This window comes from Mastigoproctus giganteus, chromosome 1 (genome assembly GCF_048544385.1).
Source record: "Mastigoproctus giganteus isolate SK-2022 chromosome 1, ASM4854438v1, whole genome shotgun sequence".
NCBI classification, from domain to species: Eukaryota; Metazoa; Arthropoda; class Arachnida; order Uropygi; family Thelyphonidae; genus Mastigoproctus; species Mastigoproctus giganteus.
The window spans coordinates 40,414,160-40,435,932 of record NC_143575.1 but is presented as its reverse complement, the minus strand read 5'-3'; the positions used below and the strand labels follow the sequence as shown (position 1 = coordinate 40,435,932).

Here is a 21,773-nt window from a genome sequence, read left to right as displayed (position 1 = left end):
ATTCCGAAATTAATGAGACTGGTGGATGTCAGTTAAGATTTAATTAGTATTACATGGAAAAAAGGTTATTCCTTCATCCTGAAAAGAATTTTTCTTGTTTCTTTTAAATGTTTTTCCTGAGAACCTAAATATGGTTCATCTGCTAGCACCTCAAGTTGTGTAGCCGGCATCATTTGTCCTCAATATTTTGAAGAAAATTGTCAAAATTTATGAAGACTTCTAAAAAAAAAAAAATCTACATCCCTTTTTGAAGTGAATCAGCATAATAATTTAAATCAGAAGGGTGGGTAATAGGAGATACAGTCGGTCCTCGTATAACACGTGTTTACATTACACGAATTCGATCATACACGATTTATAAATAGGGGAACGTTATCTTATATAGCACGAACCGAATTCGCCTTTGTGTTTACAAGAAATGACGGTCAAATGCGAAATCACCCCAACTGAACGCAACATGATAGGAATGAAGAAGATTCTGAAAATGTATTTGTTTTTTTTTTTTTATCAGTGAAGGGGAAACACATTTCACCATAATAACGTAAAAACTAACACAATTCAGCTATCGGTATAATCGCAAATGCAATTAGATGGAGTTTACTACCAGTTTATAACAGATTCCACCAGCAGAAACGCAACTGGAAATTGTTTTTATTGTTTTATGGTAGTAACCCCCAGAAATGTGCTTTAGTAAAATGTGAGGTGTTAATAGCGTATCTCGGCCTTTACCGTGTTGTTTATTCAGTTGCTACACGCGCGCAGCTTTGTTTATGTGTATCAAGCGTGCCTCCTCGTTTTGTGATTGTGCTTTATTCCCTAAAAATGAGTAAAATACTTAAAAGGTGTGAAAAGGAAACGTCCTGGTGAAGACTCTGCATATTCAGAGAGAAAAATAAAAGCAAAACATCGATAAACAGAGGCGGACTGGATCAAAAATTCTTACCCGGGAAAATTTATAGTGGCCTCATACTACGGTTTATGGCCAAAATCACACCGGCCTCCGGCCCACCGGGATTTCCCGGGTAAGGCTTATGGCCAGACCGCCTCTGCCGATAGAGAAAAAATATGAAATTGTGAAACGCTTTGAGCGAAATGAAAGACCGTGTGATATTGCACGTGCTACAGACCTAAATGAGGCAACGCCGAGAATTACAAAGAATGTAGAGAAAATAAAAACAACTTTCATAGCGGGAACAACTCAAAGTGTAATTAAAATCCATTAGATTAAGACAAGAATTGGAAGAGATGGAACGGCTGTCATCTGTTTGGATAGAAAATCAAACAAAAAACAAGTTTGCTTACGATAGAAGCAAAAGCATTAGCAGTATTTTATTACGTAATAAAATACTAAGTATTTTATTACGACTATTTTATTTAATATAATAAATTTTTTACGAATAAAATACGTATTTTATTCGTAAAAAATACTTTTTTATAATATAATAAAAATAACTATTTTTTATTATTTATTATATTATAATAAAAATAAAAAAATATTATAATATTATTTTTTATTACGTATTTTAATTGTTATAAAATACGTAAGTATTTTATAACGATTATAATTACCCGATTATTTATTGTGTTTGGTAATGTTTTGGTTCCAAATGTGTGTTCAGTCTTGGGGGTCGGCACCTAACCCCACTTTTCCCATAGGGCCTGTTGTTTATATTGCACGATTTTGCATTGCACGAGGGTTTCTAGGAACACAACTATCGTGCTATACGAGGACAGACTGTACTGTTTATGGAAAGTAGGAAAGCTTTTTCGTCTTTTGTTTTTGTGGTTTTCATGATTTAATAAATCCCTTCACTTTTCGTGATTTTCAAAAACAAATATAGCATAAGCTATTAAAATTTTGATGTCCTGTTTCCAAAGTTATGGATAATCTATATTTTTCTGTTCAGTAAAGAAATATATTTATTACTGTATGTGACCATATGATGCACCATTTTCATTAAGAAGTAGTGTTGTAATAAATGCTGAGGCCATGCAGATCTTATTAATTGATAATTGCTTCGTTGTAAAAATATAGGATTTTTTTTTTTTTTTTTTTTTTTGTGAATAAATTCCAGTTAGAAAAATTTTAAAAATTCCTTTTAGGACAAATAAAATATGGCTTGGTACATTTCCAAGTAGCATATATAATTTTCTTGCTACTTTACATAAGGTGCCTCCGTAGCCAGGTGGGAAGGAGCAGCAGTGCATAGCACATGCTTCTTGATTAGACCGGGGTTCGAGCCCGTCACCACCAAATACGGAGGATGCGGAAAGGTCAGGGAGTGACCATCGCATATTCCCGGAGCAATATGGCTTTAGTTGCTAATGCTCCTAAAAAAAAACCAAATAACAATAATAACAGCTTTGCATATATGCATTAAATAATAATTATTGTTAATAATGTGGAATAAATGTTCTGCAATGCTGTTAAATTATAAAGATGGCTCTATATTAAATACAGATTATAATATCTCAGAGTTGGCAGTTATGTAGGTAAAAAGATTTTGTTTTGAGAAAAAATTCAACTCTTCATTTCTCAAGAAATCAAAACCTGGTAGTGCCTTTATTGAACACTTTGTATCAGTATACAGCTAAGAACTGAAAGCTTTAATCATGTCTTAAGAGACATTTTCTTTGCAGGCATTATCCATTAAAAAAAACTGTTCAAATACTTTATGCACCATGATAAATAATTTTAATACACAAACATCACATTTAACAACCCCTTTACCAATTTATTTTTCGCATGCATAATAAGTCAGAACGTGGATTACAAATTAGCCTTTCTGTAACTGCTGATGTCATGTCATATGAGGCATCCCCAATCCAGTATTTGGTGTTCTCAGCCTCTCATTCCCCAGCACTTCCCACCATGCTATTAGTCACTACTGAATTTTATTGTTGAAAAGCCCATTCCACAGTTCTCTTATAATCCTTTTCTTGTTCGTGTTTAAGCCATGTGGCTAAATTTCTTGGTGTAAAAGATCTCTAGTCTCTTCTCCCTACAAAGTTCCTATAACCACAAAGTTTTGATCATTATGTCTGAATGCATTCCAATGCATGTTCTGCCAATACCAATTCTTTAGTGTTCCCTTTAGCTATGTGTTTGTTGTGCATTTTAAATTTTCTTAAAGTCTCACCTATGTGTATATTAATTTTGTATATTAATTTTTGTATATTAATATGCCCTCACCTTTTGTATATTAATATGCCCTCTGATATCAGATATTTGAACCAGTCCTCCATCTTATTAATCAGCTTAAAGATCACTTTGATCCCATACTTTTTATAGATTCTTCTTGTTTTTTTACCAGTATCTTTTATGTGCAGAATTAATGTTCACCTTTTATAATTCGTGTTGTGTTATTATTGGTTTGCTCAAATATTTTTCTGTTGTCTTGTTGACTCAATTACTTAAAGTAAACAATAATCCTTTAATAGTGTTGATTTCTTCTGTAATTTTTTGTAGTTATTTTTCAGATTTTCAAACATCTGCTTATTACTTTTTTGATGATACTTGTTTTATTTTTGTGCAAGTGATTAGATGCAAAGTTCATGTATTGGCCTGAATCCATTGATTTTCTGTACACCTGAGAAAAAACCTGTCTTTCTCTTTAGTCACTAGGATGTCCAAGAAAAGCAAGCTATTATTGGCCTCTGAAGCTTAAACTTAATGGTCTGATGAATGCTGTTTAGGTGTTCTTTGAATTTATGTAATTCTTCATGTCCATGTTCCCAAATTATGAACACATCATCCACAAAATAGAGCTATAGGGAAGAAGGCCCTAAGGTGGCCTTCTGAATGGCTGCCCCCCTTAAAGCTTTCCACAAACAGATCTGCGAAAATCAGTGATAATGAGTTTTCCATGCCAAGGCCTGCCTCTTGTATGTATATTTTATCTTCAAACTTAAAATAACCTGATTCTAAAAGTTGATTTATGAGATGTATAAGGGTTTCTATTATTTAACCCTGGAATGCAACCTTTTTTTTTTTTTTAATGAAGGCCCTCTTGGGGTATAGCCCAAAATAAAATGAACATATAAAAAGTCTTTTAATTATAATAATTTTATTGCTCAAAATAAATAAAACTGACAATAAAATACTTACGTTTTAACCGGTTAAAAAAAAAAAAAAAAAAAAATCGCCCACATTTTTGCCAAAGAAAATTTGCCAAAAATGTGGACGATTTTGGTGCTTCAAACAAATGAAATCCTTCCATATAGTGCATTTAACCATGACTTCTGGTCTCTAGCCCTTGGGCAAAAGGCACATCTTCCAATTGTGCCTTTTGCCCATCTTCCATCCTCCAATTAAAGCTTGAATTTGTTTTGAATTGGTGTTGTTATGTGTAAATGACAGTCTTGTGCTTGAGCCAGGCTCATCTTCAAGTCTGTTAGTAGAGTAGTTTAGTCTCAGATTTCTTATTTCTTTAATTGGTATACTCAGAAATTGCACTTTTCTCGATGCCTTGAAATTCAGGAATAACCGCATCCTCTTCATCCTCGTCAGATATACTATATAGGATTTTGATTCGAGAAGAAGTTTGAGAACTTCCTCTTGGTCCTTATATTTCGATAAATCAAAAACTTCTTTTTTGGAGCCATTTTCTTGTGAGCAGAGTATATTTTATTATATTATTTATTAGTATGTTATTTATGTGAGCATGAGTATATTTTATGAGCATACTTACTGAAAAAACATGAGGGTTGGAACTCACACTTTTATAACTATTCCTACCCTGGGGTACAGGCACACCCCAAACAATCGGTTTGTCTGAGAAGCTCAACACTTGTCACCACTTGTCACACACCAATACAACTAGCAGCTTGGCAAAGGAAACTACCCAGAGTAGTGCACTAATAGTGCTATCTATCTGTGAGATTCAGAACTTTTTAAACTGTTGGGATACGTGTGTTCCCATGGTAGCATTCCAAGGTTAATATCTTAGTAGTTTGTGGCACTCTTATTTCCCAACCTGTGATTGTTCTTTCTAGGATGTTAGTAGCTTGATCTACCAAGATGTTAGCAAACACGTCATTGACATCAAGACTTGCTTAAATTTCCCCATTTTTTATGAATTCCTGTTTAATTACTTTGATGAATTACTCTGAATTAGTGATTGCCCTTGAGCAGTGTTAAAAATTTTACCAGCCATTTGGCTGAATTCTGCGCCAAGGCAAACTTTTTTTTATTTTTTGACTCATTATGAATGTGAACAAGAACCCAGTTAAAGGCTTTGTAACATGATGCCCATGTATTAAAATTATTTATTGTAGTGTATAAGTGTTTGGATAGTTTATTCCTTGATGAACTGTAAACTGTTTCACGTATTTGTTTATCAATATGTGTATTTATTTAAATGTGGAAAATATTCTTTAAGCAATAAAAACAATAGAAAAAGTTAGATAACGTATGGTTTTATAAATTTTAGGGATGTTGTGTATACTCATGATACTGATTAACTAATAGTGGTAGGGATGTGCATATTCGTTTTCTGCTCAAAGATAATTGAGGATCTATGTTATGATTATTTTTGTTTCTCCTCCATCCATTTTATGTATGCAGTTTCAAAGCTGTCTATGCAAATGAAGTATATTTGAGCTATTTTCTCACTTTTCTGGCAGAACATTCAGCTGACAGAAGAAAGGTAAAGTAACCTTTAACCTTCTGTGACTAACGTGGCATGGCAAACTATTTCTTTTTCTATTAATTTTCTAAATTTCAGAGTGTAGCCATATCCTCCCATGTATCTTTCTGCACCAATTTTCTCCAAACAAGAATATAAGAATTGTTTAGTTGGCATCTAATAGCTACCTCGTGAGTAAGTGCCTTATTTTGGACGTGTGTGTGTGTGTATATATATACGGATGTCCTGATTAATTCAATATTGGACTATTTGAAAAAGAGGTGTATTTTGAATTTGCTACCTCTTCGAACAATGATATCGAGTTTTATGTACATTTTAATACACATTATTTGAAATAGCGAAAACCACTGAAGAAACAAATGTAACTGGGAGTTCGAAGGTGATCTAGTTTTATTGGGAGACTGTTGACAAGGAAACGGATAACATTTTTGTAATAAAGATTGGGCCAGAGTGTGTTTGCCAGGAGCAACAATTGATGATGCAACAAACAAATTGGCAGCTTTTAAGGGGAGTAAAGAGAGCATTATAATTCACTTGGGACTGTTGTTTGTTTGTTAATTGGGTTTTAGGAGCATTGTCAACTAAGGCCATATTGCTTCAGGGATATGCGGTGGTCATGGGCTCGAACCCCGGTCTAATCAAGAAGCATGTGCTATGCACTGCTGCTCCTGCCCACCTGGCTACGGGGGCGCCATGTGGGGACTAATGATATTAAACAAATATGACCTGATGAGTTATTGGATAAATATAGGACAGTGCCGAAAAAATTTGGGTCAGATTATTGTCCTCCTATTGTGTCTGGGAAGATTTGCAGACACAATAGGAGGAATTATATGTTAAAAGCCTTGTGGATTAACTCATAACTAGAGGGAATTTGCAAGGCTCTGGTAGAGAAATTTTTATCAGCGTGGCCTGCACTTATAGGTAGAAGGAATCTATTTTGTAGAGATGGTATTCATTTGAACAAAGATGGTGCAATGATTTTTGCCAGTATCATTGAGATACCTTAAGGTTTAAGGGAAACTGCTAGTGAAGAAGGTGAAGAGTAATATAAACTTGCATTTATCTGGTGATATGGATCAAAGTAACTCACCTAGAGAATTCTTGTTTCTTACTGCAGGATACAGTGTTGGTAAGATGTTCTGAGGCTAGCAACATTTCAGTTGAGTGGGAAGATAAATCTAAAGAAACAAGCCTAAATAACTTCAAGGGTGTGTGTCAGGGTAGTAAAATAAAGAATACTTAGTCTCAACTTGTTAGACTGTCAGAAGTGTTGTCAATAAAATGGCCGAATTTGAACTCCTGGTTAGGACAACTAATGCTAACATAGGGCTAACAGAAAGTAGTGCCACCCATAAATTGGGGATGACGAGTTCCACTACTGTAGGTATAATGTATTTAGGGAAGATAGGAGGGGTGGTGGGGCCATGTGCTGCTTAACAAAAGCCACCTAAGCACGAAAAGAGCTTTTTTCCGAGTCTGAAGTTACGCCTGCCAGCATAGAATATGTGTGGTGTGAGTTTGTTGGAAGCAAAGGTATAATGAGAGTGGGAATAATCTACAGACCAGAAGATTGCGAAGATTATGACGAAAGTCTCTACATGCAGATGGAATGTGCAAGCAAGGGCAAATGTCTTATGGGCAGATTTCAATCTTCCCCAAATTGATTGGTATAAATGGGAGAGAAATTCACCGTGATGAAAAATTTTTTTTTAAAATAAACTAGATTATTGTTATTTGTACCAGCATTTTGGAGAAAATATTTGAAAATATTGAGAGAAAATACAAATTCTTGACTCATCATTACTCACAAATCAGATGACATCACAGGGCTTAAAGTACAGGAACTATTGTCAGAGAGTGAACATGCATTCATCAGTTTGAACATAAAGAAAGATGTTGCAGTTGTTAAAGGTAAAGGAATGGGTTTTAGTTTCAGAAAAGGAGACTGACAGTTTAAATTGCCATGTGGCATCTATTAATTGGGAAGATTGCAGAGTGAGGGAAATCCATTTGAATTATGGAATACCTGAAAATGAAAAAGAAATCACAGAAGCCATAGAATTCATGCATACTAGTAAGAATATATTGAAAAGGAGGATACTGAAATGGATGAATGCAGAGCTGGCCAGTCAAATAGAGCAAAAAAAAATAAAAATAAAAAAAAAAAAAAAAAAATATATATATATATATATAGCATGGGATAGTTACAGAGCAACAAAAAGTACTGAAGCCTATAACAGGTACAAGTTGATCTGTAATAGTACCACCAGTGAGGTTAGGGAGGCCAAAGCTACATATGAGAAAGCACTGGCTTAAGAGAGAAAAGAATGGAGGCAAGGAATTTTTCATGTATGTGAATACAATGAAGAAGAAAGTGAATCAGATTGGATCCTTGTGCACGTGGTGTGGAAAAGTCTTAAGACAACCCAGCTGATGTTGTGGATGAATTGAATAGGTACTTTGCATCTGTCTTTACTGACAAAAGACCCTTCATGCCAAGGAGAGGTGTGCAAATGAGGCTGAGCCATATATGAAATTAGTGATTTAGAAATTGCAGGACTGTTTATTAGAAAAACTTTTGAGCATAAAGGAAGGCTCCTGGAGTTGATGGCATATGCCAGTAATTTTGAGGCCACCAGGGAGTGTATTGAAAATTGAGATTAATTGTAAGAGCATCTTTGGACTCGGGGTGGGGGGGTACCTTTGGACTGCAAGAGTGCCAACGTATTGCCAATACATAAAGGCAGTTCTAAGAGTGAAGTTTGTAACTACAGACTGGTTAGTCTGACTTCAGTGGTAGGAAAAATCTTAGGGGCAATAATTAAGATGCAATCCAGGGACATTTAGCTTGATATGGTTTTCCTGATTTTCCATTAACAAACCATGTTTTGTGTCCATCATTCTGATGGACACAAAACATGGTTTGTTAAGGGAAAATCAGGTTTAACTAACTTAGTAAACTATATTGACACAGTTACTCATGAGTTGGATGTAGGCAACAATTTCAATATAGTTTGTTTGGATTTAACAAGACATTTGACTCAGTCCCTCATGAAAAGTTACTGTGTAAGATGGAACTTGTTGGGATTATTGGAAAAGATTCTAAGATGAATTGCTGTGTTGCTGCATGGCGGAAGACAGAGCATTGTGATTAATGGATATTCTTGAGATTTGTGTAATGTCGGGAGTGCCATAAGGAAAGGATTCTTGGAATACTGTTGTTTCTGATTTTGATAAAAACACTGAAGAGATGAAGAGATAGGAGTGATGTCAAAATTTGAAGATGACATAAAGATTGGTAGAGTTGTTAATGATCAGTGCCATGTAGAATGACTTGAACAGGCTTCAAAAATGGTGAGAAAAATGTCAGCTATGTTTGAATGCAGCAAAATGTCTTACACTTGTGGAATTCTAAGATCCCAAAATAAATTTTACACTTGAATTAATAACAGTAGAAGAAGAAAGGGATCTGGGAGTTATGATACGAGTAGATATGAAGTTTTCTGTGCAGCGTAAACAAGCAGCTAGGAAAGCCCATGGTGTCCTATCGATGATATTATCAAACATTATCCTGTAGAGATAGGGAGATCATACCCCACTGTATAAGGCAATCATAAGGCCAAGTTTGGAATACTTGAACACAGTATTGACAGAGAATGCATAAAAAAAAAAAAGAGACATTGAGCTTCTTGAGAGTCCACAGTTTGGCAAAAGGGAGATCGTATGAGGAAAGGCTCCAATTATGTGTGCTTACAGAGTTTAGCACCCTGGCACCTCAAAGGTGACTATTGAGGTTTATAAGGCTCTGAGAGGGGTTAGTAAAATGAATGCCGGTTGGAATTTTCACCCTTATGAAGAATTCCAGAACTAGGGGCCATAAATTAAAATTACAGGGGAAGAGGTTTAGACTAGATCAGACGTCGGCAACCTTTTTTGGCTGCGGGTCAAAATCAACCAAAATGTGACTATTAAGAAGATGGTTCGGGTCAATGGGTATTTTCATTTTAAAACACTGATTCCGTTTGTGAATAATAAGATAAATTTTAATGAGAAAACTATTACAATATGCTTTTAAACTCTTTTTAAACTAAACATAAAAAAAAACCAAAATTATAATTCTAATTATTATAAAAACAAATATAATTGTCAAGTTTTAGTTCATTAATAATTGATGAACTTTATTTATAAGCGTTCTCTTCATTATCAATGGCTCCCCTGATGCTGAATTTGTGACGTCAATTTAGTCAAGTCTGATTCATACATAGTCACCTTAAGACGAATACAAGCGTCTGAATTTTCGGTAGTTAATCTGCTCCTGTTCTTACTTAAAATAAATTTCATGTGTGAAAATATTTGCTCACATTTATAAGTAGAACCGAACGCGGACAAAATGGCAAATAGCCAATTTTTTTCAAAGATGAAAACTTCATAGGAAGTGATGCCCAAAACTTCATAGGAAGTGATGATATCACGAGAAGATGATTCTGTGTTTTCTAAATCTTTCCGCAATGTCTTGAATTTGTCCGTCCACAACATTGAACTTTTAAAATCAATCATTTCTAAACTTAAATTGTCAATTTTAAGATATTCAAAATACTGCAAATCTAAAACATTTTCCTCTATTTCATCGGGCTGTATTATAAATGTAAACATTTCGCCATGATTCTTAAAACTTTGAAATATACTTTCAAATTCACTTTTAATGTTCAAAATACAACTTTCGAACATATTTAGATTGCTTTCATCGATATTTTCTTTCTCATATTGGCTTTTTAGTAAGGGAAAGAAAAGAAATATTTTAGTTTTTATGTCAATTTCAAATAATATTAATTTCGAACAAAAACTCTTCCATTTCTCGTACACTTTCAAAATTGTGTGGTTATTTCGTTGGAGTCGTACATTGAAATCATTATAATGGTTCATTATGTCTGTTAAGAACAAAAGTCTTAAAAACCATTGTTTATCATCGAGTTCGAGATCATTTTCACCTATTTTGTAAAGAAATATTTGTATATCATCAAAGCACTCTACAAATCTATTAAGAACTTTGCCTCGACTTAACCATTGTACTTCAGCATGTAACAGCAAATCTCCATATTTCGATTCAATTTCCTGCAAAAAAGTGTTGAAGCGCCTGTGTGTTAATGCAGATCGTGCTACTATTATGTTTACGATCTTAACCACCTTTTCCATTACATCCTTAAGTTGTTGCATAGATGCCTTTGCAAATAAATTTTCTTCATGTATGATACAATGGAACGATAAAAGTGGGGGCCAAGTTCATTTTCCATTAGTTTCACAAATCCAACATTTTTTTCTTCTCATAGCTGGAGCACCATCAGTTGTTATGGAAAACAATTTACTTTTTAAATCCAATATTTTCCCATTTTTGAAATTTGTAAACTCTTTTACTTGACTCAAAATATCAATGCCTTTGGTCGTGTCATTCATTGAAGCAAGAATGCATAGTTCTTCATTGACGTTCGAACTATTTATTGATGCAAATCTAATAATAATTGCCAGCCTAGCCATACTATTTACATTGGTACTTTCAACGAGTGCAATGCTAATTACGTCACTAGATGACAAATCATTTTTGACCTGTGCGTCAATATTTTTTGCCATATCTTCAGTGTGACACTGAACTGTTCTGGCTGACAATGGCATTTCTTTAATTCTCTCAATTATTTGTTTTTTATTTGTGAAGTCATTGAATAAGTGTTCGGAACAATTTATGAATGCGTTTTTCAAAAATTCGCTGTCTCTAAATGGTTTTCCGTTGGTACCAATACTAAGAGCTGCAACAAAGCTGGCACATGTAGCGTAATTATGGCTGGTAACAAATCTCTTCAAAAATTTATTTTGTTTTCCATAATTTAATACACGTTTAGCAATGTATTCATATTTTCATCATTGTCATTTCACTCACATCTTTATGTTTTGAAGAAAAGTGTCACTCAATATTGTAAGTCCTGGCGGTAATTATATCTGTACATAAAGTACATATCAATTTGTCACCATTTTCCATACATCCATACCTTTCAGTCCACACATCTTGAAATAATCTCTTTTTTGCTGTTTGTTTGTCCATAATAAAAATAATAATTATTTCGCTTGGGTAACTGTTCTCGCGCTTCTGAACTGAACTATTGTTTATTCACGTTAAAGATGAAGTAAAGATGAAGTAAACGTAAACAAGAGTAGATACGTAGGCAGGGCTCCTATTGGTCGGCTGCAGGTGGCACACAGTCAGAGCGCCCAGCCGACCAATAAGAGTGAATAAACGCTCGTCGAGTAATGATGAGATTCGTTCGGACAATGTCGCTGTATTCCGCCTATGTTCATTTCTGCAACTTTGTAATCAAACCAAAATGTTAATCTTATTATTTATATTTTCTCAAAGTGTTTGTTTCATGTTTATGTTTTATAATTTATTTTTGTATATTATACTTTATTTGCGGAACTCAAGGTGGGTCATAGGTTGCCGACACCTGGACTAGATTGTAGGAAGTTTTCTTTTCACCAGTGAGTTGTTGATTGCTGCAACATGTTTTTGCTGATAGTTGAGAGGAGGGAAGTACATAATTTGTACTTTTTTATCTACTTTTTTTTTTTTCCATTGCAGCAAAAGCCTGTGCCTCACTTGCACTATATGCCAAATACCATTACTATAATATGTCTAAAATGAAATTCAGAGTCTGAATCGAGTCCAGCAACTTGTGAGTAGTTCATCTGATTCGAAAAGACTGCTGAAACCAACCAGGCAAACATTGTTATAAAAGAATTGAATTACGTTGTAACAAAGAGTTGCTAGTGTACCACATATACTGTTATACAATATATGTGTCACCTTCAAATTTTATACAGTCGAACTTGGTTGTAACAAGCATGGAAATAATGAGATCACAGCTGTAGCAAGAAAAAAGCCATAATGATTTAATTTATGCGTAGTCCCATACAATCGCTCATTGTTACAACAAATGTACTACACGGATATACCAAACAAATTTTGGTAACTATGCAAACATTCTTAATGGCTCAGGTAGGCAAAAAAAACCCAATTCTTGGAATAGATGAAAATGAAAAGAGCGACTTAGCTTTATGACCACCTGCATCGGATTAGCAGCCAGTTTATGACCTTGTCCTCTGGGACAGGGGCTATACAATAGTCCATTGGCATTCCACTTGTCGCATTACCCTGTTTACTGACTGTCTTGTATTCACTGAACCATAAATTTATTTCAGGACTTCTAAGAATTTTGGAAACAGGACTTCTAAGGATTTTGTATGCATCTCAGAACTTTGTATGCAGATCACTTTATGATTTTAAAGTAAACTCAGTTAGAAACGAACGCTTCCTTCGGAAACATGTCTACTAACAAAAGAAAGTGTCTCTCGATTCGCAAAAAAAAATCAAAATTATTTGCGAGTTAGAACGTGGTGCAAAAAATGTGGAAGTGTTTAAAAAGTTTTCTTTGTCCTCTTTAAGTGTATTGATATTGTGGAAGAATAAAGATGTTTACATATCGCACTGGAAAGAACATAACCAAAAAAAAAAAAATTTTTTTTTAGAAAGTGTGAGGTTACAAATGTTGAGGAATCATTGCTTCAGTGGTTCACCACACAAAGAAATGCTGGGTTTTCAATAGCTGGTCCGACCTTGAAGGCTCAAGTGGAAAAATTTGCTGAACAATCTGGACTCGATGATTTTTTGTAACAACGGTTTGCTCGATCGATTTAAAAGCTGACATAACATTGTTTATGCAAAAATTAGTGGAGAATCTCGATCTGCAATTCCAATAATGGCAAATGAATGGATTGACTGTGTTTGGGCAGAAATCAGGAAAGATTTCAATGACGAAGACATCTACAGCAACAGGATCTAGAAAATTTGGGCCGAGAAGTGGTAACCGAAGTTTAACATTGACAAATGCAAAGTAGTGCATATTGGTAGAAGTTTTTTTTTTTTTTTTTTTTTGATTTGGTAGTTGTTGGCGCATCGGCTTCTGTGGCCATATTGCACCTCCAAAGGTTTTTGCAGTACTTTGATCCAAGCCCGAGGCGGGAATCGAACCCGCGACCTTTGGGTTGCCAGGCAGGTACTTTACCCACTCGGCTAACCCGGTCGGCATTGGTAGAAGTTACCCCAGAGGAAATACCAACTGTGTGGTATTACACTTAAGGTGGTAGAAAATGAAAAAGACCTGAGAGTGATTGTGCAGTCAGATATGAAGATTTCTGAGCAATGCAGACAGGCTGCCATAGCAGGGAAAAGGTGATTATCCCTCTGTATAAGGCAATGGTTGGCCCACGCACTGAGTACTGTGTACAGGTCTGGAAAACTCATTTTAGGATGTACAGTTGCTTGAGCGTGTACAGAGAAGGGCAAGAAGATTGGTGCAGGGAACAAAGGTGTTCTCTTACCAAGAAAGGCTTAAGTTCTGCAAATTATAGTGTCTGGAAACTAGGCACCCACCTGCAAGGTCATCTGATTGAGCTGTATAAGGCGTTGAATGGGTCGAGCATGCTAAATTCTGATGGGATTCTTCCACTTGCTCAGATTACGAACCTGACGGGACATAAATTCAAATTGAGGAAAGACAGTTGTAGAATAGATGTGCGGTAATTTGCCTTTAGCCAGCAGGTGGTTAATTGCTAGAACAAACTTGCATCCATCATTGTGGAAGTTGATAGCTTAAATAAACTCAAGGAGGAACTGGACAATCTTTTAAAGGGAATGGTTGTGTGAAATTGTTTTTTTTTTTTTTTTTTTTATTTTGGCTGATGCTACATAAGCTCATATGCTTGCTTTCTTGCATCACATGCCTCTATTACTACTACTACTACTACTACACGGCGCCTCCGTAGCCAGGTGAGAAGGAGCAGCAGTGCATAGCACATGCTTCTTGATTAGACAGGGGTTCGAGCCGTCACCACCAAATACGGAGATTCGGAAAGATCAGGGAATGACCACCGCATATCCCGGAGCAATATGGCCTTAGTTGCTAATGCTCCTAAAAACCAAATAACTAACTAACTTCTACTACAAAGCCGGCGAAACAGGACTTTATTTTATAATTTGACACCTGACAATATATTTAAATTCAAAGGGGGGAAATGTGTTGGTGGAAAAAAATCAAAAGGCTCGCTTGACGGTGCATGTGTGCACAAACATGACAGGAACTGATGAAAAAAAACTGTTTGCTATTGGAATATTGTTAAAACCTCAGTGTTTAAAAAAGGCAAGGAAACTGCCTGTGGATTACACTGCAAACAAGAAAGCTTGGATGACTTCGGATATTTTTCCACAATACATAAATACAGTAGACTCTCAATTTTCCAGGATAGATGGTAAAAAAAATCCCAGATAATTGATTTCCCGGTTAATCCAAAAATACAAAACTCTACGACATACGTAAGGATACGTTCCAGGACTTCTTACTTCGTCGAGTTTTACGTAACTCAGGAATGACTAATAACGTATTGCTACTATATTATTATTGACAAATCTGAATTCCGCGCGATACTTGTTAATGTTTGGCCATTTTGATACATCCTTATTATAATGATTCCTTAGAGATTTAACAGAGGCACCGTTTTCAAACTTTTGAATAATTTCAAGTTTTTGTTTAACTGAAAATGCAACTCTTGCGTTTACCCATCATTTTCGCGATTTCTAAGCAAAAAAAAAAAAAAAAAATACTATAAAAAAAATTCCGACATCCCTGACATAAATAACGAAACAAAATTTGTCCTTTTGCGCTTCAACAGAACACAACAACTTGATGCGACGCAATAAAGCAAACTAAACATTTGGTCTCTCTCTCTTTTTTTTTTTTTTTTTGAATGGCGGGTGGGAAGACAGTGGGGATTGCAAGATAATAGGTACACTAATCTCCCAATGACGACTTATAATGTCGCTTGTCGCTTATTTACGACTTGCAAAATATCTGTTTATAACCTATTTTAGTTATTACTTGAATTTTTTGATTTCTGTTTTTTTTTTTTTTTTTTTATTTGGAGCCTTGAAGTGTCCCGGTTAATCCGATCCTGGTTAATCGAGAGTCTGCTGTAATTGGAATAAGGAGCTATTCAAAAAGAATAAAAATATTTTATTGTTAGTTGATAACTGTCCTGCACATCCCAAGATTCAAAATTTGTCCAATATTAAGCTAGTGTGTCTGCCTCCCAATGCGACATCAATTTTACAACCAATGGACATAGGTATAATCAAGAGTTTGAAAGGATTTTATAAAAGATTTCTAGTTCTACATGTGATCAGTCAAAGAGAACAGAAACTTACTGAGTCTCTATCTGTATTGGATGCTATAAATTTATTGAATGATGCATGGAACAACGTTACTTCGACAACCATATTGAATTGCTTCAATAAATCGAAATTAAATTCAAATGAAATTTCAGTTGTAGATGAAGAAGATGGAAATGATGAAAACAACTTACCATTGTCCAAATGGTTGCTACATAACAACATTGTAGATTTTAATACAGATAACATAGATGAATTTGTACGAATCAATGACAACTTATTAACTAGTGGTCTTCCTACAGAAAGGGACATTGTAGATGCTGTGCTCAACAAAGACGATAATGACGATGATTTTGATGACAAGTGAATCAAAATCAGTGCCGACGATCTACAAGCTAAAGGTGCAATGTTAGTCAATTTTTTTGAAGGAACTGAGGCAAGTAATGAGACTTTTAATGCGTTGAGTGTTTTAATGGGTAACTAAGAAATATCAAAGTGAAATCTTTAAAACAAACATCAGTTTTAAGATTTATAAATAAAGACTAATTAAAATCAATCGTGTTTATTATTAAATAGTATTGTTTTTAATTACGGAGAAATAAATTGTCTTTAGTATTAAGTGTATGGTTTTAAAATTGCAGACAAATTTTGTTTAATATTAAGTGTATTGTAGTTTATACAAGCTTATTAATACAATACTAATAATATGTAGGTATATATTTATTATTTTTTTCTCTAATATTTTTTTTTGTTTTTTGAATCTATCTTTTTATCAAGTTATTGAGAATTTAAAAAAATAGGAGGTAGATTTAACTCATCAATGATATAAACTGTTCATTGTTTAATGGCACCAGGGGTTTCCCCATCTCAGCTATCGCTAACATAGCGAGGAAATTTTGTCAGTTCCTTGATGCTCATTATAACCAAGTTTGACTGTATTTCTATTCACTTTCCCATGATTTACATGGGGAAACATTAAGAATTCACAGAACATAACTTTCATTACTAGTGCACACATAATACAGTTTGTTTACACCACTATAAAAAATAAATAAATACATATATATATATATATATATATATATATATTTGCTGACTGCTAGTGATACAAATATTATTACAGTATATCTGTTACATTTTTTATATCTTTACTAACAGATGCCTGTTCTGCAATCACAATCACAGCAGGATCAACAACAAAATAGTCTCCCTGGGAAACTACAACCATCACTTTCTCCACCATTGCCAAATGAGGCTGTTCTCTCACAGGCGTCATCATCGTCCTCATCATCATCATTTTCTTCTCAGTCACAGCAGTTCACTCATTCATTACATCAGCCATCAAGATCATCTGGGTTATCCGAAGGGACTTCACTCTCTGAAACTGTCACTTCAATAGGCAAGCATGAACCTTTTATTCAGGAACAAAGTACACCACTCTCTCAGCAAGAGCTCCAGTCAGAAATTAAAGCAGAAGAAAAAATTGAAGACACAACATCAGTAATGACAGATATGTCTCATTCACAAGATGTGTTGGATTCTGTTCCACCCCTTAGCAGTAGTTCACAGTCACAAGATCAGACTGCTTCTGTTACTCATAGTGCATCAGAAGAAGTTGGAAAAGTCATTTCCCTTCCTTTGTCAGTTACAAATGATAGCAACAGCTTTATTAAAGAAGAAAACACAGAAGAAAAGATGGAAATCGGTGAGGAAATAAAAACGGAAGAAAAAGTAGAAATAAAAATGGAACCTAAAGTGGAAGTGAAGCAAGAATCACTGGAAGAAATTAGTGCTGCCTCTTGTAATTCTGAATCTGTTCCTCTAAAAGAAGAAACCTCAATTAAAGAAGAGGTTTCAACTCCTGTGTCAACTATGTGTATAAATGATAATGCTGCTTCTAGTACTGATGTTAAGCAAGAACCTTTAGCTGAACCATCTCAGCCACCACCTAAACCAAAACCAAATAAGAAAGGTAAGATATTTAAGTGTTCATACATTAGTATAATAGTGTTTAATTCTGTTGCATTTTGAAATTTGCAAATTGTAAATATTACCAGTACAATTTCATAATCCCAAACTTAAAAACTGTTGAATTTGCATTGTAGCAGAATTGTAGATGGGTTTGGAGTAGAAACTTCATTAATACATATATTCATCTTAACATATAACTTATTAACATGAGGTAAACATGGTGGTTATTCCAGAGAATGAAAGTGAAATGATCAATGCAGAGGAAGAAATAATTGGCTAGTTAAAATGGAGATGTACAATAACTTTTAACTCCTCCAAAGTATGTAAGAATAGCTAATTTTATGCATTCAATAAATATACAGCAAACTCTGTGAAACAGCACTTGTAAAATCTAAAATTCTTTAAAATCTGATACATTTTACAAAAAAAAAAAAAAAAAAGGCAACCTTCACAATCCAGATATTTTAAGAATCCATGCAAAATAGGCTGACATTTCTCTTTATAAGATGGACTGTCTTGTCCTTTACTGTAATCTGATTTTGATGCCAGCAGGATTTAAACTTTATAGATAATGTGATGGTCTTAATTCGCACAGCAGAACAATGAGTTGCCTCAGTATTGTGCTACTTTCAAACAGAGGGCTTCTCCAAAAGGTTGATCGACCATTTTGTTAACACTGCAGTAGTGATGGGTAACCTGACAGGTAGCCCTTAAAAATAAAATTCCCACATTATCTGTTAAACAGTGAGTAAAAAGTTTTTCTACCTTCCTATTGTCAAATTTTTACTGCAGTAGTGTGTGAAGTTTTTTTTTTTTTTCTCTTTATTTGCCTTTTTACTCAAGAACCAGAAGAAAGCTCCAATGTTGAGTTTTTTTTTTTTTTTTTTTTTTTTTTAAGTTTCAGGGTACAGTAAACCCTCACTAATCTAGGGTAATTGGGGAGAGGTCATCCGGATTAAGCAATAATCCCAATAATCCAGATTAGTGAAGCAAAAGATAGCCCAAAAAAAAAAAAAAAAAAAAAAATTTTTTTTTTTTTTTTTTTGAACACAAATAAATGGAAAATTTAATGATATAGGTAGTGCCAATGAAAATAAATTTAAAAAATCACTGTAGAGCCTTTATTTAAAAACTATAAAAAGACAATACATTTATCCATTGATAGATGGATAAATTTGGCTTTTTTTAAATGTCTGTCTATTTGATAGACTGCTTTTATCACTCCCCACATTGAATTTTAAAGGAAATGTCTTTATGGATTCTTTTTGTTTTTTAATATCTGGCACAGCCAACAGGCTGTGCCAGATATTAAAAAACAAAAAACAAATTCTTCTGAAATTTTTTATTTCCAGGAACACCATTTTTAAGTTGTTCTATCACTTTGAGCTTGTTAATGATAGTTAAAAGTAAAATGTTTTCTTTTTATTTCACTTTTTAATTCTTTAGAACCCATAATTATATAAAATATGTTAACTTATGTACATATGTATATACGTATAAAGAAGTACGCAAATTAATCAGTATAAGCAATAACATCCGTCCGACTCAGAGCCAACAATGATACTGAACAACATGCAAGACAGTGTAATGTATGTTCGGTCTCTCTGTACAGTCAATCAGCGCGCAGTGAGAGTTACTCGTCTGCCTTTCTAAATCCCATGTGTCTTTCAAAGTACTCAACTGTGAATAGAATTTTTCATATTTCGATCTGGATTAACTGTAACTGGATTAGCAAGGGTTTACTCTACTTATTTTTCTTCTCCCACTGGTTCAATAAACATCTACAGTCTTACCCTAGTTGTTTTTGAAAGATTTATTATTGTTTTCACAGAGTAAAGAGATAATACAAAACCCAGTATTCTCACCTTGGCGATTGCAACACTGCAGGAAGCAAGATATGTAGTTTCAAAATTTTGTTTTCAGATTTAGTTCCAAATTTAATTAAATTTTGAAATAAGCCTGAAAACAAAAGTAACCAATAATACTGAATATATGTAATATGAAATTTTGTGCATTTAATGGTCTTTTAAATTGGAAAATGGAGGAGAATGAGAGATCAAGGTTTCCATTTATGCCTAAAACTTTATTTTGCAATTTGCAGAATTTTTTCATACCTTTTTAAAAATAAAAGGCATGTAAAACACACAGCTTGTTTTAAATTTATTTATTTTTTATTAAATACAATCCATTAAGCATAGATGAAATATTGGCATTGTTTAAGCAGAATTTAGAAAAACCCATAACATTTTCCAAAAATTAAAAAGGAAAGATGGGCACCTGTCAAGTTACCCCACTGTCAGGATAAAAGATGAGATTGCTCTTACAACCTGTTTCAGGACTAACTAAACCCTCATTAGATAGTAGATTGCCTCTAGCGACAACATGCAAACAAATTAGTTGCAAAGAAGTTCAATATAAGCTTTCATACAGTTTATAAAATCAGTTTTATGAGTTGTATTATAATTAAAACTGTCTATTGAAAGTAGTGAAATACTACAGAAGCTCATTACAAAGGCAAGTTTGTTCTGCTGGGAGAATTAAGATTATTGTATTATCCATGCAGTTTAAATCCTGCTAGCTGCAAAAACAGATGAAAGAACAAGACAGTTACGATAAATAGCAGATAATAATAGTTTGTATACGTTAATAAGTTCTGTTGTTTGTAATCAATATTTACTGAAATGCACTTCTCTAAAACTGCTTATCCTACTAGATATCTATACACCCCTCAATTGGCACCCTAGTGAGGGCACCAGATAAGCTGCCCTGATATTACACCATTTTTGAACTGGTGGCCCCTCCAAAAGGGTTAATCAGACATTTCTTTTAAAGATGATACTTGTGATAGTCTGTTTCAGAACTGACTGCTTTCCCGTCAGGTAGCAGTGGTCTCTGGTGATGACACACAAAGAAAACAGTTGTAAAGAGAGGGGCGGGGATGTTCTTGTTTATACTCCAGCACGACCACCAGGTCAGTGGAGTTTACAATAAATCAATAAATACAAATGTTAATCGTATTTATCAGTCACGGGCCTGAACCCCAGTCCACTCAAAGAGCGTGTTCTACTGTACTCACGCTCCTGACCACTCGGCTATGTCAAGTTTAACGTGAGCTGTCATGCAGTATACAAAATCACTTTTTAAAGTTAATTTTAATGAAGCTATCTGTTGAAAGTAGTGCAACACTCAAGCAACTCATTACAAAGGCAAGTTTATTCTACTGTGAGAATTAAGACTATTGCATTATCCATTAGTTTAAATCCTGCTCACAAAAACAGATGAAAGGACAAAATAGTCATTATGAATATTTACAGATGTAAATAAATTCATTTGTTTGTGCTTGATATTCATTGGAGTGGACTCCTAAAACTGTGCAGCCATTAGGTATACCTCTCAAAAATACGGTACCTCTCAATTCTCAGTGGTGCTGGATTTTACATAGTTTACTGTAATTGGCTAAGGAAAGTTCAAAAAAATTAAATATAAATGAGCACAGGAGAATTGAACCACACAGTAGAAAGTAGGATTTCTATATAGAGTAGAAGAGTCATTATTTTAGGAGTGAATGGGCAGCTAGGGTACTTTGAACAATAGAGCACTAAGTAATTTGAATATATCACAATAAGAGTACAAATATCATACTTGGTACAGTTCCTGATATTAGTGTAAAGGTGATTAACTTTTCTAGTTAATACTGATAAACTTGTGTCACCAAATGTAATAGTTTTTAAACTTCAAACAAGTAGCAGATAGTGCAAATGTAAAATGTGGAGTGTGGTGCAACTTCTTCCTTGAAACATTCAAGGAAATCCTCTAGTGTACCAACCCACTGAGCAAATACACACACCCGCTAAGAAACAAAATAACACAAAAGAAAGTTCAGA

At 34.3% G+C, this 21,773-nt stretch overlaps 1 protein-coding gene across 2 annotated transcripts in view; it reads left to right on the top strand.

Moving 5' to 3' along the window:
* LOC150090732 (histone lysine acetyltransferase CREBBP-like) overlaps nt 1-21,773 on the top strand; it is a 362,719-nt gene that overhangs the window by 195,125 nt on the left and 145,821 nt on the right. For both annotated transcript variants that reach the window (XM_090372373.1, XM_090372367.1), the window contains exon 11: nt 17,077-17,890. In XM_090372373.1, the coding sequence (XP_090228499.1) occupies nt 17,077-17,890 (814 nt within the window). The remainder of the gene's footprint in view (nt 1-17,076; nt 17,891-21,773) is intronic.